This window comes from Ictidomys tridecemlineatus, chromosome 6 (assembly GCF_052094955.1).
Source record: "Ictidomys tridecemlineatus isolate mIctTri1 chromosome 6, mIctTri1.hap1, whole genome shotgun sequence".
NCBI lineage: Eukaryota > Metazoa > Chordata > Mammalia > Rodentia > Sciuridae > Ictidomys > Ictidomys tridecemlineatus.
In genome coordinates this window covers 123,743,496-123,761,786 of record NC_135482.1, presented here as the reverse complement: position 1 = coordinate 123,761,786, position 18,291 = coordinate 123,743,496, and the positions used below count along the sequence as shown (strand labels likewise).

At 37.1% G+C, this 18,291-nt stretch overlaps 1 protein-coding gene across 8 annotated transcripts in view; it reads right to left on the bottom strand.

The window, feature by feature from the left end:
* Cpap (centrosome assembly and centriole elongation protein) overlaps window positions 1–18,006 on the bottom strand; it is a 52,148-nt gene extending 34,142 nt beyond the window's left edge. For 5 of the 8 annotated variants that reach the window (XM_078015736.1, XM_078015740.1, XM_078015741.1 and 2 more), the window contains exons 1-7: window positions 17,870–18,006; window positions 12,556–13,065; window positions 11,910–12,033; window positions 6,180–6,476; window positions 3,624–3,735; window positions 2,619–2,721; window positions 878–2,510 (exon numbers count right to left, since the gene is read on the bottom strand). In XM_078015736.1, coding sequence (XP_077871862.1) covers window positions 878–2,510; window positions 2,619–2,721; window positions 3,624–3,735; window positions 6,180–6,476; window positions 11,910–12,033; window positions 12,556–12,999 — 2,713 coding nt within the window. In that variant the 5' untranslated portion in view covers window positions 13,000–13,065; window positions 17,870–18,006. Of the gene's footprint in view, window positions 1–877; window positions 2,511–2,618; window positions 2,722–3,623; window positions 3,736–6,179; window positions 6,477–11,909; window positions 12,034–12,555; window positions 13,066–17,654 lie in introns of all 8 variants that reach the window. The other 3 variants (XM_078015737.1, XM_078015739.1, XM_078015742.1) reach the window with 3 other exon arrangements.
* Between the last annotated feature and the right edge of the window lie 285 nt (window positions 18,007–18,291).

Sequence of the window (18,291 nt, the reverse complement as noted above, 5' to 3'; positions counted from 1 at the left end):
TTTTCAATGTTAAGTTTGAAAACCCCATCACATTAACACAGCCATTAAACAGAATGAGGCAGATATGCATATGTTAGAATAATCAACATTTATCATAAAAATCCTTGTCCAGAGTACACAGTATACTCTGCCCACCCATTAGTCATGTAGTAGCCATCTAGGTTAGGGGATTTATTTTCCTTAATAATGGCCCCAAAACACTACAGTAATGAGGAAAATTTGGATATGCCAAAGAGAAGCCACAAAGTATTTACTTTAAGTGAAAATTATGTGTTATAAGAAAAAACAGTATATAGAGTTCAACACTATCCAATTTCAGGCATCCACTAGAAGTCTAATGGGGGGGAACTACTATACTTTATTCCTTCCTGGTCATGTTTGACAAGTCAATGCAAGTGGTTAAAAAGAAAACAATTATAAAAGGAGAGTCATGGGAGCCAGGCATGGTGGCACATCTGTTATCCCAACAACTTGGGAGGCTGAGGCAGGAAGACTGCAAGTTCGAGGACTTAGCAAGACCTGGACTCAAAATAAAAATGGACGGGAGGATGTAGCTCAGTAGAGTGCCCCTGGGTTCAATCCCCCATTACCTAAAAAATAAGGGGGGTGGGGGGCAAGGGTGTAGTTCAGTGGGTGGTAGAGTACTTGCATGGCATGGGCAAGGGTCTAGGATCAATCCCCAGATCAAAAAAGAAAGAAAGAAAGAAAAAGAAATCCAAAAGAACAGTTCATCTGAATCTCTTATCCTAGAGATTATGTTAGGTTATTTAGAACCACAAAATTTTTAATTTCATTTTTAAAAATCACCCAGTAATTAAACTTCCCCATTAATGTTAACTTTAACATTCTAATACATATTTTATAAGTTTTGACTCACCAGGTGGCTGATCTTGATTCATGTTTAATTTGGGTTCATTTCCTAAATGTGAATCTGATTTTGTTTTAGGTTTCAAAGACGGGAAGAATTTCATCATCAGATCTGAGGTAGGAGGAGGACTTCTACTCCTACGAGACTTGCTTAAGTCTTCTCCCTTCTTGACTGGTGCAACCTTCCTTTTAATTGTTTTGTCCATAACACATATTTCACTTTTATTAGGGTAGCATGTCTTTGTCATTCCATAAATGGCTTCATCCCCAAGATTAATGGCATGTTTACATGAATTCTCTTCAAGGTCGGTCCAAGATCTTTCATCGTCAAAATCAATTTTATTCATACTTAGAAATGAGGGTCTTCTTGAGGGCTCAGGCACTTTATTCATGTTTTCTATTACAATAGACTCATCACTGCTATAATCTTTGTCAGACAAATCCAAATCAACATCTCTCCTTTTATCTTCTTGAGTCCTGGTATCCCTAATAGGCCCCTTGTCATTACAGACTTGTGGACTATCCTCTCTGTTGTTGAAACTTCTTTCTCCAGCCTCACTAGATGGTTTTATGGCAACATTAAGCTGCTCCTCAGAGTCAATGCTACTGTCACTATTTGTAACACCTTCATCATCACTTGCATCCCATTGCATTTGATTTTCAGAAGTGATCATTTGGAAGGCCTTCCTACTGATTTTACAAGATGGTTCCCTCAATCCATCAGGCAAGGATGCTGAACCAAGAGATTTAGGTGTGACCTCACACTCCCTTTTACTTTCATGGAGAGGGTTATGGCCTGGATCTTCACCATGGTTATTCTGACTACTGGGATCCATCAGGTGTGACTTTTCCTGCTGCACAGCTTTGACAGGGGTTGAAGACATCCGATGACCTTTGCTGATCTGTTGGTCCCTTTCTAAAATTTTCAGTACGAATGAAGAATTACTAGAAAATGATATTTCATCAGCAGCTTGCTCTAAAAATAAAAATTCATCCAATTCCAAATTTTCCTTTTCCTTTTCTCTTTCCCAATTCTCTAATTTTTTCTGAAGAGAAACATCAAGAGAAGATTCTGACTCCTTCACAATCTCATTTACTGGGCTCTTAGAAGCCATGCAGCTGACAGGTCCTGTTAAAAGACGCTGTCTGTCTTTCTCTTGTATCTTATTCCACATTTTGCAACCAGCATCACAGGGTTTTGTATACTCAGGTGCATTTTCTTTGTTATTAGATTGGACCTTTTTTTCTAATTTAATCTGGTCTTTAATTTGCCCATCACATTTCTTCCCCATCTGTATTTTCAATACTGATGAAGAGAGATTTTTCCTATTATTGCTTTTAGGCACTTTTGGTTTTTGAGTGAGTGTAACAGAAACAGTTTTGTTTCTAGCTTTATTTTCCTTTTTAAAAGTAGTATTCTCTGCACATAGTTCTTTATTTATAAGAGCAGTTTTCCGCTGGAATTGTTGTTTGTCTATTTTAAACACAGGGTGGTCCTCTGACATGCTCTGGTTAGGCACTAGTTTACTTTCTTTCCCTTTTTGAATCTTAGATTTAGCATTAGTAAACCTAGCTAAACCTTCTCCTCGTTTTAAGAATGGTTGTTTGGGTTTTGCTTTTATTAGAAAAGGTTCTTCTGCCTCCTAAAATGAGAATATCTGAATTAATAATGATATATCCAAGTAATCTTAAAGTTACTATATAAATAACTATTGCCTTAGAATAACAATCAAAATAGTATAAATGCGAACCCTTAGCTGGTTGTTTTTCAGTTCTTGTTCTTCCAACCGAATTTGTTCTTCTAAATAGTCTTCAAATGTCTGCTTCCTTTCTCTAATGGCAGCTTTAATAGGCCTAATCATAAAAACAAAGTTAACACTCAAATCACAATGTATGGATATTTTACACTCAGTGTGCCTCAACTACACTGAGAACTAATCTTTTTCAAAGTCAAGGACCAAGAGTTAGGAGTAAGCCCAGCAGTACAGCACACACTTAGTTCAAACAAGACCCCTGGTTCCATCCCCAGCACCCAAGCAAACAAACACAAAACCCCCAAATTAGGACCTTCTTGAATTCTCCTTTGAGAATTTAATGAAAGCTACAATGCCTCACAACCCTGAAAAAAAAACAAAAATATACAATATTCTGCACATGATTTGGGAGATTCGAGAACACTTCTAAACTCCATCTACTGATTATAAAGTAACATTTAATGTACTCATTATATAACTTTAAAATGGATTTTTAAAGAGCTCATTAAATATGTATGTTTTGAATTAAGAAAAGTCCTTAACAATGTGAGTAAAGTCAAAGTCATTTTTCCCATATTATATAACATACTAAAATATTTCAAATATAAGAATAAACCTAAACTGCCTTAACATTTTAATTCTATGACTTAAATTGTGCAATTATAATTCATAAGTGACACCAAATGTGAGATTCCAATATCTAATTTTCCTCATCTCTAAAAAAGGATCTAACTATTTCAGAGAAAATTAATTTCTTCCAGCTATTTCTCCTAAGGGAGGATATTTGATCAGTTCTTCCAACACAATGTCAAAGCTACTTGAACTAATGTATCTCCCAATTCCATCTGTTGTTGACAGTATGTGATAAGTTTAGCCATCAACCTTATACTTATAAGCATATTCAAATGAAAACAAGCATAGAATATTTAAAGAAAGTACTCAATAACAAAGGTTGTTATATTAAGCTGCGACATTTATTATTACTTTTCACATGAATAATACCTTTCTTCCATATTAACCACTTCTGAGGAATCATCAATCTTTTTTAAGTTCATATCATTCCCTTCCTGAATCTGTTCTGTTCTTTTCTCCCAGCAAGGTGAAATACCTTCTCCTAGGATAAAAATTAGGAATAATTTAGTTTAAAAAAAAGTAAAGTCTTAAAACATGAGAACTTTATAAGGTACTATGCTAAAAAATATTTATTTGAAAGTAACATATGCTGAAAATGTTATGACACTCTAGGAATTCTTCAATATGATAAAGAGAAACTACAAACCAGACATGTAACCGCACACCTGTTAACTCAGCTACTCAAAAATGTAAAGCAAGAAGATCAGAAGTTCAAGGTCAGCCTAGGCAAGTTAACAAGACTTTCTCAAAATAATAAAAAGGGTGTGGATAGAGCTCAATGGTAGAATATCTGGGTTTAATCCCTAGTACCAGAAGGAAGAAAAAGTGGTGGCAGAATAAAAAAGATTAAAAAAATTCTAATAACCAAATATATTAATTTGATTGGATCCTGGTTTAAAAAATTTTTTTTGAAAGACATTTTTGGGAAAATAGAAGGAATTCAAAAATGAATTTAGATACTAAGGAATTACTGGGGGTTTTGGGGGGGATACCAAGTGATTGAACTCAGGGTGCCTGACCACTGAGCCACATCCCCAGCCCTATTTTGTATTTTATGTAGAAAGAGGGTTTCACTGAGTTGCTAGGCACCTCTCCATTGCTGAGGCTGGCTTTGAACTCGAGATCTTTCTGCCTCAGCCTCCGAGCAGCTGGGATTACAAGCGTGCACCACCACGCCTGGCCTAAGGAATTACTGTTAATTTCCTTAGGTATAATAATGGTATTATGAATGTAGAGAGGAATGTTCTAATTTTTACTTGATACACATTGAAGGAATAAAGTACATATTACTTTCAGTGAAATGGCTCAGTAATTTTCATTTATAGCTACAGATTAAAGATATACACATATCACATATATATTTACAAAGTAAGTATGGCAAAATATTAACCACCTAATCAATGCAATGGTCTTTGAACTTTTCTGGGTGTTTGAGGGGGGGGGGGAAAAGGAAGTATGTTATGTAAAAGAAAAGACAAAGACATTTGAGATTTCCATATTGATAGAGTACTCTAGGAATAAGGCAATATATACAAAGGTAGGTAATCCTAAATGGTAGCCATAGACACCTTTATTGTGTTATTTGTATTTTTCTAATAACTTAATAGTACATTCACAAAAACACATTAAAATTAAAAAGTTTACAGGCTGGGATTGTGGCTCACTGATGGAGTGCTTGCTTAGCATGTGTGAGGCCCTGGGTTCGATCCTCAGCATCGCAAATAAATATATAAAATAAAGGTCCATCTACAACTAAAAATTTTTTTTTAAATATTTAAAAGTTTAGAAATACAGAAAACTTTTGACTTGCCACAAAGAATATTCAATAGATATATTATTTGATGACTAGCATAATGTTGACAATTATTACACTATGTTTATTGAGATTACAGGACATACTATAACACAAGAATAGTATACAATATTCATGATTGTAACAATACAAAAAAGGAGAGGAGAAAGGAGGCAGGAGCAGGGCTTTAAAAAAAAAAAAAAAAGACTATGGCTGGGGTTGTGGCTCAGTGGTAGAGTGCTAGCCTAGCACATGTGAGGCCCTGGGCTCAATCCTTAGCACCACATAAAAATAAACAAATAAAATAAATGTATTGTGACCAACTACAACTAAAAAATAAATATAAAAAAAAAAAAAAAAGACTAGCTTGGGATGTAACTCAGTGATGGAGTTCTTCCATGTACAAGGCACTGGGTTTTATCCCCTGCATTGCTCACACACACACACACACACACACAGAAAAAAAAAAAAAAAATACAGCAAAAATGCCAAGAGATCACCGTGAGTTTACATTATCAAACAATGAGTGCCAGTTTTCTGGCACAAATGTGCTAGGTGCTTCGAATATAGAGGCATAGTGAAAACAACCGCCTAGGTTAGAAGAAACCTCTTTTATAAGTAACTCCCAACACCAGGTACTCCTGTGTGTGTTTCTGTGTATGTGTGCACATGTGTACACGCACAAAGGATTAAACCTAGTGGCAATGTACCACTGATTTATATCCCTACTCCTTTTTGAGCTTCAAGGCCCAAGCTGGCCTTGAACTTTTGATCCTCCTGCCTCAGCCTCCCAAGTAGCTCAAATTATAGACATTACTACCACCTCATTCAGTACCACCAACCTTATTCTCATGTGTCATATATTTCAAGGCAATCAAAAAAAAAAATGGTACATGCAGAACTCACTGCCTCCCTCTGAAAACCCTATGCTACCTACAGAGTCTGAAGTCAGCATGAGTGTCAACAATTACTCTTGGAAAGTCAGATTCCAGCCTGGCTGTTTGTCTCAATGGCTATGTAGCATGTGGAACCTTACAATTAGAGCCACAGAGGATAGAAAAAAATGCAAACAAGCCTGCTCTTAGTTTAAGACAACTTGATAATTCTGTTAAGTTTTTACAAAAGTAATTCACCTGTAGGATGGCTATGGTTTTCTTCCTTCAAATCATTTTTCTTCACAGCTGGTTCTTGATACTGTGACTCATAAAACAAATTTGGAGAAGCACTTTTTGAAGGTAAGACAAAATCTTGATGAGTAGCTCTACAGAAGTTGTTTTGTTCATCAGATAAAATTCTGCAAACATGTGCTTTTTCTTGGGTTTGGTTAGAGTAGATACATGATGGCAAGAAGGATGTGGCTTTCTCTCCAGCAGCTGAATTTACTGGAGATCTGTACTTCTGGTTCTGATCGTCAGGCAGTAAAGTCAAACCTTACAATTAAGAAAATCAACAAAGCTAATGCCTTCCAGCAATATTTTCTTTTCTGCCTAACAGTAACCCCTACTCCAGAAAATGATAAAGCAGCCAGGTATGGTGGCATATGCTTATAATCCCAGCAGCTCAGTGGGGGCTGAGGCAGGAGGATCAAGTTCAAAGCCAGCCTCAGCCAAAGTGAGGCTCTAAGCAACTCAGTGAGATTCTGTCTCTAATCTAAATTCAAAAAAGGTCTGGGGATGTGGCTCAGTGGTTGAATGCCCCTGAGTTCAATCCCCTGTACCCCCATCCTGAAAAAAATGAAAAAAGCATTTTTTTCTCCTTATTAAGAAATAGCGTTTAACAAAAATCACAAAACCTTTCATTCCAACATGATCTTCACATAATTTGATGAGAACACTATGCTTTCTGTGCATATGCATGTACATGTGCACGTCAAAGGTGGGAGCACCAAATAACTCTGGAATGCATCACTGCAGCTGCCAACTCTGCAAACCTGTGACAGACACAGTTCAATACCAGTGCAGAGTTATGATCTGAGTCATTTCCTAATTAACAATAACTGCCTATAGTTTCTCCCCTTAGGCAACCCTTGAAATCTTATATCCTTGGGTGGTGGGTTTAAGATAGGAAAGAAATAAAGATAAAGGAGACAAACAGAGAAGGAACTTTAAAAACTCCAAGAACACTTTCCCCTTCACCCTCAAACCTGTTTTCCTCCAGGCCGGAATTCTTAAAGGGTCCAATAAATCTTAGAGTACTGTAAATCCCATTAATTAATGCCTATATACCTTCTGTGCTTGCAGAATATATTTTTATACTAATTAAAGAGATACTATAGAGAAAGATACTGTAAAAACCATGACATAGGTAGTCTAAGCACTACCAATTAGATAATGTCAATCTAAAGATTCTGAAAACAAGACCATCATGACCCACTCTGAACTCCACAATCAAAAGAAATGAGCTCATGTCATCCTACATTCTTTCAAACTCAGCTTATAGTTTTCTTCCTTCCTCCCTTCCTTCCTTCTCCCTTACTCCCTCCCTCCCTCCCTTCCTTCCTCCCTTCCTTTCTTTCTTTCCCTCCAATACTAGGGATTGAATCTAGGGATGCTCTACCACTGAGCTACACCCTATACCTACACCCTTTGTACATTTTAAGACAGGGCCTTGCTAAGTTGCTTAGGGCCTTCCTAAATTGCTGAGGCTGGCCTTGAACTCGCAATCCTCCTGCCTCAGCCTCCTGAGTCACTAAGATTACACCACACCTTGCTACAAAATTTCCTTTAAAAGAAGTCTGAAATCTCCAAAACACATCTCACTCTCAAGCCTCAGCACTCCCTCTTCCCTTGAACGTGTATTCTCCTGTTACTTGCTTTTTCTGCTGTGTCTCTTTTGACACATCCTAAAATTCCTTTCTGCAGTGTAAGTCAAGAACCTGCCAGGGCAGAGGTGAAGTCCCTTTTCCTTTCTGGAGCACTTCCTTGGACCCTCACATTCAGTGACAGATTCACAGGTGACTTTTTCCTCATTTTCTAAATTTCTTGGACTATTTGTTTTGTTTTGTTTTGTTCTGTAAGTCTCTGCTTTTGAAGTAACCCAATAAACAGAGTCTGCTATATATCTCTAACCTTCACTTCTTAAAGAAGTCATACCAACCATCCTACCTACTGCACCAACCCCTGAAATTCTGCTGCCAGATCTGTGTTCTCCTGGACTGCCTCACCTAAATTTGGGAGTGAAGACATAATGGGAAGTGTTTTATACAACAGTGGATACCATTTATCACTTATCTACCTCAACTTCAGTCCACAAATAAAACTAGAAATCAGGTAGGCCCCACAAAGTATCAGCTTCAACCTTTCTTCCTTGATAGCAAATATTCCTCACCCCATTCTAAATATTTTTGACCAACGAACATCTCACTGCAATCTGAAGAGGTTTTTGGCAAAATACTGCTCTAAAGCAATAAATTCTCTATGTGTGGTCTGTTAACTCCCTAGAGGTCTCTAAGACTATTTCAGGGTACTCGCCAAATCAATATTTTTTTCATAAAATATCCATTGATGGAACAAAAGCAAAATGAAAAATTGCTGGCACATCATTCAAGGCAAGACAGTACCACCCAACTATGCCAGTTGTAGAGTCACTGTTATTTGCTCCCCCCTTGTGTAATCACAATCTTTAAAAAAAAATAAGTTTTTACTTAAGAATGCCCTAAGCAAAGCAGACATGGTGGCACACCCCCATAATCCCAGTAACTCAAGAGGCTGAGGCACGAGGATCATAAGTTTGAGGGCAGCCTCTGCAATTTAGGAAGATTCTGTCTCAAAATACAAAACAAAAAAGGGATGAGGATATAGCTGAGTGGTAGAACTCCATGCTTTATGAACACTGTATGAGACAAAACGGGAAATACATATAAATCAAGTCTGCTGCAAACCATCAAGTGACTTAAATTGAGCTGCAAGCTCAACCAGCCACTTCTTCCAAGGAACACACTTTTACTTGAAAGAATGAATGAGACAATCTATGGTTATTTAAACCTGGATATTTAGCAGATATTTTCTCAAAAAGAAACAAGGTACATATAAATAGCTTACATTATTTATTGCCAATAATAAAATTTGACCTCTCAAATAAAAAACAGAATTCTGGAAAACATATCCACCATCATGAGTTTGAAGGATATTTTATAATACTTCAAGACTTTGAAGATGAAACTGGCAGTGATATAATTTTTTGTATTGTGTACTGAGATGTCAACATTTTGAAAACCAACATAATTCAGTGAATCATTATTTTCCAAAATGATCAATGCCCTAAATCATGCATGATTAAAAAAAACTAATCAAAATGTCAAGATATTCAATTTACTTAACAGTATATTTTAAAATAATAGGATACAACAAATTGATTAATATGGTTTCAGATTCCTACTGGGAATAACCACTAAGAAATGACCATTTTTTAACATGCAATATCAATGAAGAATATCCAGAATTATCTGAAAAGACTATTAAAATACTCCTCTTTTTCCAATTAGTTATCCACATGAAGTTGAAATTTTTTCAAATATTTCAACCAAAACAACATAATTCAACAAACTAAGTTGCAAAATTAGGTAAGAAAATCAGCTGAGTTCTATTAAGCCAGAAGTTAATGATACTTTCTAAAATAGAAAATAATAATAATGCCTTTCTTCTCACATTATTGTCTTAGAAAATAATTTTCATTTTAAAAATGCTATTTTTAGTAAAATGCAACTAGTTTATTATTTCCAAGTTAGTTTAAAATGTCTTAGTATTTCTAATATAACTACTTATTGTTTGAATGGTTAATGTCCCCCTAATGGCTCATAAACTAAAACCTTAGCAGCCTGTGGTTCTGTTGGGAGGTGCTAGAACCTTTAGGAAGTGGGACCTAATGAAAGAAAGTTAGGTCACCGGGTGCATGCATTCAAGAGGATATTGGGTCTAGGGCCCCTTCCCCACTTCCACTCACACTCTCTCTTCCCTCCCTTCCCACTCCTGTCTGGCCACTATTAGATGAGCAACTCTTCCAGTATATAGGCTCAGAGCAATACAATCAAGTCATCATGGCCTTGAAAAATACCAAGAGGAGGAAAGAGGTTTTGGATTGCAAGAGACCTCAGTTTGATCACCACATCTACTATTTATTAGGTATGTGTCCAGGGGCAAGTAATTTAACTTCTCTCAGGCAAAGCTCCTCCTCCAAAACCTCTGAAACAGTAAGCCAAAATTAACATTTTTACCTTTAAGTTGTTTATCTCAGATATTTTGTCATGATAACAGAATACTAACACAGTAACTTATTAATAAATATAGCCCATAAGGCTAGGATTGAGGCGCAGTGGTAAAGCACTGGGTTCAATCCTCAGCACCACATAAAAATAAATAAAGGTATTGTATCCATCTACAACTGAAAATAAAATATAATAAATAAATAAATAAATAAAGCCCATAGAGCAAAAATTCTTTAGGATCTTCAATAATTTAAGAGTATTAAGAGGTTCTGAAACTAGAAAAGTTTGAAAATCACTGCCCTGCGTAGCTCAGTTGTAGAACATGTACTTGACATGCACAAGACCCTGGGTTCAATCCCTAGCACCAAACATACAAAAGAAAACATTGCCTGCCTCAAAGCAAATTGTTCAATAACTGAATGGGGCCAGTTCTGATACCAGTAACTATGACATGTGCTTCCCTATTACTCCATAGCACTAGTCTGCAATAAAAGTACCACAGTCTATTATTTATATGATCCTATTATTTTCTTATATTCCATAAAGCCCCCTAAAACCTTCTTCACTTGTTATAGTTTTTCATCATCACTCACCCCACTCCCACCCAGCCACACTCATTTGCCAATGTCTTTTCTTCTCCATATTCTCAATGTCCAATTCAGTCTCTGTACAGAACAGGCTCTTTCCTGAACCAGTAAAATGTGTACCTTTGAAGACAGCAGCAAGAAGCATACACACTTTTCAAACTGTGGAAGACAATTCATTAACAATTTTATCATCAGACACAATAAGTTACTGCTGACTTATTTTTTTAAATGACACAGAATTAGAATAAACAAAATAGAAAATATAACTCTATATCACCAGGCACACCAAAAAAGATTGATAATATAAAATTTACTTGTCATTATGAGTCCTGACTGAAATGTTTTTGCTACTATAGAATGTGGTCAAAAACTTTTAAAAACACTATTCCAGATCACATTTTAACAGTTATTTTCCCTCATAAGCTCATGATGCTTTCTGTTAACAACAGAATATTATCATCTTTAACCACATAACAAATATTTTGGGTATGGTTCTTCATTTGAACAGAGTGGCTTCTATTGTTTACTGACCATTCTATATGTTTAACTTTACTGGCCTCTAATAGTTTTCATTCATTAGGCAGGGAATGCATACCAGTAGCTCTAGCCAAACTGGGCTCTTTTTTTTTTTTAGTTGTTGGGGTTGGACCTTTATTTATTTATATGTGGTGCTGAGAATTGAACCCAGGGCCCCACACATGCTAGGCAAGTGCTCTACCTCTGAGCTACAGCCCCAGCCCTTTTTTCTTAATAAATTGGCTGATAGGTGTGGTTCAGTAGTAGAGGGCATACTTGACATACACAAGGCGCTGTGTTTAACCCCCAGCACCCAAATAAACAAATATGAAGGCCGTTGAGCAGGCCACATGCACCCCAGAATGCCAGTTCCTACTAATTTCATTCATATACACTACTCCCATATTTCCCTCTGATCTGTCTGACCCCTAAAGAAACTGGAGTTTGTAACATATGATAGGAATGGTAGAAATCACCTGTCAGACTACTAAAAGAAAGAACTGTGTGAAACTGTTTCTCATCCTATTAACTAAAGGCCCTGTGTAAGCAAAACATACCTGGAAGCATGTGCTGCCCAGACACTATAGTAAGCAGCTTTTCTTGTTCTTCCATGAGCCTTTGTAGTTGCTCTAACTGTTGCCTCTTCAGTTGTTCTTGCTTCTTCTGTTGTACTTCCTTCAGCTTTTTAAACATAAAATTAACTATTAAAGAAGCAAAACTTTCTTCGTGGACACTTGCTCCTTACATTTATCTCACTCCTTCCCATTTCCCTTCTCCTGTATTCCCTCATAGGGAATTTCAGAGGGATCCCCTCAGTAAATAAGTCTGCCACCAAAACTCTAAAATCCAATTTCTTCTGAGCAAGTTATGTCAGCTATCTCACCTAAGAAACAAAAAAAGTCACATGAATCCTCCAAGTCTTACAATAGGATGGGTATTCAGGGCATCATCAACTTTTTTCTCCTAGTATTTGAACAACCATTTCTAATTTAGCTCTCATTATAAGATACAACTTAAAGAAATAGAGTTTTATATCTTACATATTAAATAATATTTAATGTTGCACATTAGACAAAAGGCAAAATCTGGTATTTTGAGGATTTCAGAATAAAAGGGAAAAATAAGAGGATCTGGAACAAATAACTCATAATCATATAATACCTGTAATAACACAAACACATATAAGGCCAAATTCTATTATACCTGTTCGAGTTTTTTAAAAAGTGGGTCTTTATAAGCCACTTGTTGTAATTCACTCACAAGATTGGGAATAAAGTCATTTTTATTATCTTCCTGGTGTTCAGAAGCATCCTGGCATGCTACTATTTGTGGTTCCTTTTTAACTAAAGGAAAGATTGTATGGACTTCAGATTTTTCTGACTGTAGTTTAAAAAGGCCATCAGACTCCAATTTCTGTTCTTCATGAAGTGAATCTTCTTCACTAATAAAACTGAAGCTATTTGAAAAATATGCAGCTTTAACAGGAAAGCTGGTAGAAGCATTTGTAGCTGTTTGCTTATCTTCATCTGTTTCCAGAATAGGAAATCCACGATTTAATATGACCCCAGCCCGAGAAGGATTGGTCATCCATTGGGTTAGGAAGTTCTGCCCACTGTTTAACTCTGAAGAGGCTGGCATCAGGAACATTTTAGTCAAATGACACTATTATATTTAAATAATGGAAAAGTCAGAAGAGCTCTTGATTTTCAATACCTATAGACAAAGACAAGCAACAAAAAGTATTAGTTAAACCTACTAGAGTTCTACCCAAAACTAGCCCAAATCTCAACCCACCACAAAAGGCTTAAGTCAACAGAGCAACTGGGCATTAAGTTACATGGGTTTTTTTGTTTGTTTATTTTTGTCTTCAAAATATCCAAATTGTATAAGAAAACCTGAGATCCCTCTGCTCTAAAAATTCAATTACTAATGACATTATTATACAAGTGCTAGATCAGTTGACCTTTGGAAGCTAAGAGACCCTGTTTAAAAAAAAATAAAATAAATAAATATATATATATATATATATATATATATATATATATATATAGTGAAATCATTTTTAAATGATTTCTTATATATATTGCCTTAAAAAAAAACTTTTTTTTTTTTTAATGTGGTGCTGAGGATCAAACCCAGTGCCTCACACATGCTAGGCAAGCACTCTACCCGAGCCACAACCCCAGCCAAGAAGCTAAAACACTTTTAAGTTACTCATTAAAAAAAAAAAGAAAAAAAAATCACTACCACTGTCATGTATTACCCACCCTAAGCATTTTCTTGCTTCTTTGCCCAGCTGTTTTCTCCCTAGTTCCAGAAGGAAAGTTGTCACCACTACTACCATCAACACCACTACTCATAGCTTTACCTGGTACTGTTTCCCCAACTTTTCCTCCCCCATATCTCCCCAAAATCCCTTGCCCACTAGGCTGTCCCTCATTTGTATTCCTTCGTGACTTGACTGTTTCAGCATTTATCTCAGTATTAGTAACATTTTGCTTTCAAGTTCATACTCTACCAAACTGCGGAGCTCCTCCTAAAAAATATCTGTATATTCTCCCTCCGCCTAACACTATGCCTGGCAGACAGAAGGAACCTGATAAAAGTTTGCTAAAAATAAGTTTAAAATAAATCATAACTCAGCACAGTGACACAGGCCTGTAATCCCACCAACTCAGGAGGCTGAGACAAGAGAATCTCAAGTTCAAGTCCAGGCTCAACATTATTACTTTTCTAGTTGGAAAAAAAATAAGCACAATCTTTAATTTCCAAACATGAACACTATTGAAGAACTGGAGATACAGAAGTTAGTACTATGACCAGAATAGTGAAGGAAAAAAGACTAGAAAGTATGTCACAAGTTTCACACCAAATGACAACTGTAATTTTCCATGGTATAACAGATTTAAAAAGCTATCTATTGCCAGGCGTGGTGGCACACACCTGTAATCCCAGCAGCTTAGGAGGCAGAGGCAGGAGGATCGCAAGTTCAAAGCCAGCCTCAACAACAGAGAGGCACTAAGCAACTCAGTGAGACCATTTCTAAATAAAATACAAAATAGGGCTGGGGATGTGGCTCAGTGGCCAAGTGCCCCTGAGTTTAATCCCCAATACCCCCCTTCAAAAAAAAAAAAAAATAGGGCTGAGGGCATAGCTCTTGGTATAGTGAGCTATGGAACCCTAAAAAATAAAAATTGAAAAAATAAAGAAATAATGTTGAGATACTTTCAGCAAAAACAATAACTCCTGATCTGTTTATTCTTAATTATAAAAAATTGATGAAATTAGCTATATGCATCAGAAATAAATATCCAACAAACAATTTAAAATAATTCTGAACAGGATCTAAACTTATAGCTTTGGCCAGGCATTAAAAACAACTGTACCAAAAGAAAGACGGCTGAAAATGTGATTCAGTGGTGGTGGATAGGGCACATGCCTAGTATGTGCCAATGCCCTGGGTTCAATCTCTAGCACTGCCAAAAAACAAAAACAAACTCGCATCAACAGAAAAAAGTAGGAAGAAAACATTTTTAGATGGTGAAAAGATAAATAAATTCATAAATTTATAAAGATAAATGAGTTCATTTGTCTGAAAATTATGAGATTTAAGAAGATATTTTAATTATAAGATTAAAGAAGACATTTTATTTATAGTTAAGTAACCAAAGAATTGTTCACGAACCCTTCTAATATGAACTGATTCAAAACTGAAAAAATTACTTTTCTTTAGTTTTATGAGGGTGGTGCAATAAGAGAAAGTGACCAAGTTAGATACATCTTTTCTCAAAGATCATCTACATTTACAAAGAAATGTTATCTATTCATAGCCTCAAAAATTGAATTTGTGGGACATACATCTTTTCTCAAAGATCATCTACATTTACAAAGAATGTTATCTATTCATAGCCTCAAAAATTGAATTTGTGGGGCTGAGGCTGTAGCTCAGTGGTAGAGCACTTGCCTAGTATGTGTGCAATACTGGGTTTGATTCTCAGCACCACATTAAAATAAATAAAAATATTTATAGGTATTGTGTCCTTCTACAACTAAAAAAAATTGTATTTAAATAAAACAAACTGAACCTGTGAATAGATATTTTAATATTCTAACAAAGAATTCCAGCAAGACATGAAATTGGATTTAACTAGACACAATGGCACACACCTGTAATCCTAGCTACTTAGGAAGCCAAAGCAGAAGAATCATAAATTCGAAGCCAGCCTCCACAATTTAGAGACCCTGCCTCAAAGTAAAAAAATAAAAAGGACTAGTCAGTCATAGAGCACCTCTGGGTTCAACCCTCATTACCACATACACACAAAGAAAAAGAAGGGAAAAAATGCTGGATTTATGGATTTAATGAAATTTTTAAACAAGAGACTGCTTTGTAGCTTCATTCCACTGTATGATACACACTGTGCTGTTTTCTGAAGCAGAATCCATGAACAGTATCGTGGACAGAGATGTTTAAACTTTTCAGTACATTTAAATGCTATGAATCACCAGTTTATAGAACAGTTAAAAGAAATGGAAGACAGTGAATTTAATAATATTGGTTTGGTTTGGTACTGAGGTTTGAACTCAAGGGTGCTTAATCAATAAGTCACATTCTCAGCCTTTATTTTTTGAGGCAGGGTCTCACTAAATTGCTTAGGGACTTGCTAAATTGCTGAGGCTGGCTTTGATCCTCCTGCCTCAGCCTCCCAAATTGCTAGGATTACAGGTATATGCCAATGGGTTGGCCAATGATACTGTTTTGATTTTTTGTTTTGTTTTGGCCACTGCTCCCTGGTTGAGTTGTGAGAGGGCTTTTACAAGATTTAGTGCATTATTAATTCCTACTATCAACTAAAGGTTTTCTTAAAACAAAAGGAATGCTTGCCAATCATTCAATTGTCAAAGACAAAAATGTCTGTGGTTTATGTTTCCTTACATTGATACCACACTTTGATAACCACAGCTATTTAAGCATTGCAATAAATAAAAAAACAACTAGCTAGGCTTTGTGGGGCCAGGCCTGATATAATCACAGTGACTCAGGAGGGCTGAAGTAGGAGAAACTCCAGTGCAAGGTCAGCCTCAGCAACCTAGCAAGGCTCTTAAAAAAGACTGGGGATGCAGCTCAGTGGTAAAGAGCCCCATGGTTCAATGCCCAGCACACACACACCCCAAAAAAAAAAAAAAAAAAAGAAAGAAAAGAAAAAGAAATAAAAACTGCTGAGGGCAACAATATGGATGAGTAATGATGAATAAAAATTAGACACAAATATATAGTGTAAGTTTCCAACTACATGAAGTTCATAAAGAGGCAAAAAAAAAAAAACTTCAGTTATAGAAGTCAGGATGTTGGTTATCCAGAAATATGGAGCTGGTATTGACTGCCAAAGGACTCCTGCCTTCAGGGAATATACACACTGGGCGGTACCCTTACCAATAGCACACTTTCCTGGATATCTATTACTCCTATTTAGTGACTTCTAAAAACCTGTTCTAAGCAAACTAATTTTAATTATTTTTAGGTTGGAAACTAATCTTAAAAAAAGAACTTTTCATCAAAATCAGCCAGATAATCTTGGTTAAACTTCAATGACCTTAGCGGGAAATCTTTTGAAATCCAAATTTAGAAGACAAACTATAATGTCATTTTGTAACGTGGAAAATGTCAAAAATTCCCTACTAGACGACAGGTGGAATACAGATATGGGGCATCTTGACCCCATTTAAAAATACTGATTCACCTGAATATTCTATTACTGATACCTAAAAATCAATAAAGCATACATAGCAAAACATTTTTAAAGGGTTAGAACGTGTACTCAGACTTTCCACACATTAAAGTCTAAGGGACAAACTCATCAAACTGTTGAGCATCAGACATGCTATTTTTACTGTATCAATTACACCTCAGTAAAGCCGTTAAAAAAAAAAAAAACTGACAAATCGACAGCCTTGAAGCCTCCAAAGAGTGCTATGTGAACTTTCTTTAAAACAGTGGGGGATAAAATAAATTCTCTACACTAGTAAGCGGGAAAACTGGTTAGAAACAGCATATTAAAATCCACCCTCAGACCCATGAAAAGCAAGTAGCTGGACTGAGGAGGTGTTTTTGTCCCTATAAAATACAACACTTCCTTGAAGGCCACGAATTCACACAAAGCTTTCAAAGAGACGCCCTGACAAGGCTGAGCGAGACGGACCCGATGGAGTGAAGCCACTCCACAGCCCAGGCCAGAGCGGACGCAACTCCTGCGCGTGTAACAGGAGCCTCAAGTCAGCCCCAGTCCACGACCGAGACCCACCTAACCAAAAGGGAAGGCTCCCCAGGCTCTCGGAAGAACAAAGCAGCGCTAACCGAAGAAGCCTCTGAACTGCCACCGCTTGCCAGCGCCCGGTTCCCTACGCGCCCCAGCGATACAGTGCCAAGGCCCAAGTCCAGCCCTTCGGTGCACCTAGGCCCTCTTAAGGACTCGAGCAGCGAACAAAAGCTCCTCCGCTCCTGTCGCCCACGAATTACCGATCAGCGAAGCTTCTTTGATTCAGTCCACTCGAATTAACGACAGAATTAGCCCGGCATTTACGAAAGAGCCGCCACAATTACCGCGGCGGCCGGAGCCACGCCCCCGGACAGGTCCCGTCCCACCCGACCCGAGGGCTCCTGGGAAGTGTAGTTCCCACCGACCCCTTCGGGCTTTTGTACGGGTATCACTGCACCCACACAAACTACAGCTCCCAGTGACGCCACGCGACAGACGTTGCCTAGGGAATGGACTGCGAGCCGCCTTCCGCTCCGCGGAAGTTTGATTGGGGAGGGGGTCCGGAGCGGAGTGAGAAAGACGTTTCGGAGAAAGACTGCGGAGGTCTGCGCTCTAGCCCAAAGCCTTTGAAAATTAGAGCGAGCACACGCGAGAGCTCCGAATTCCCTGCTGAGCAGGAAAG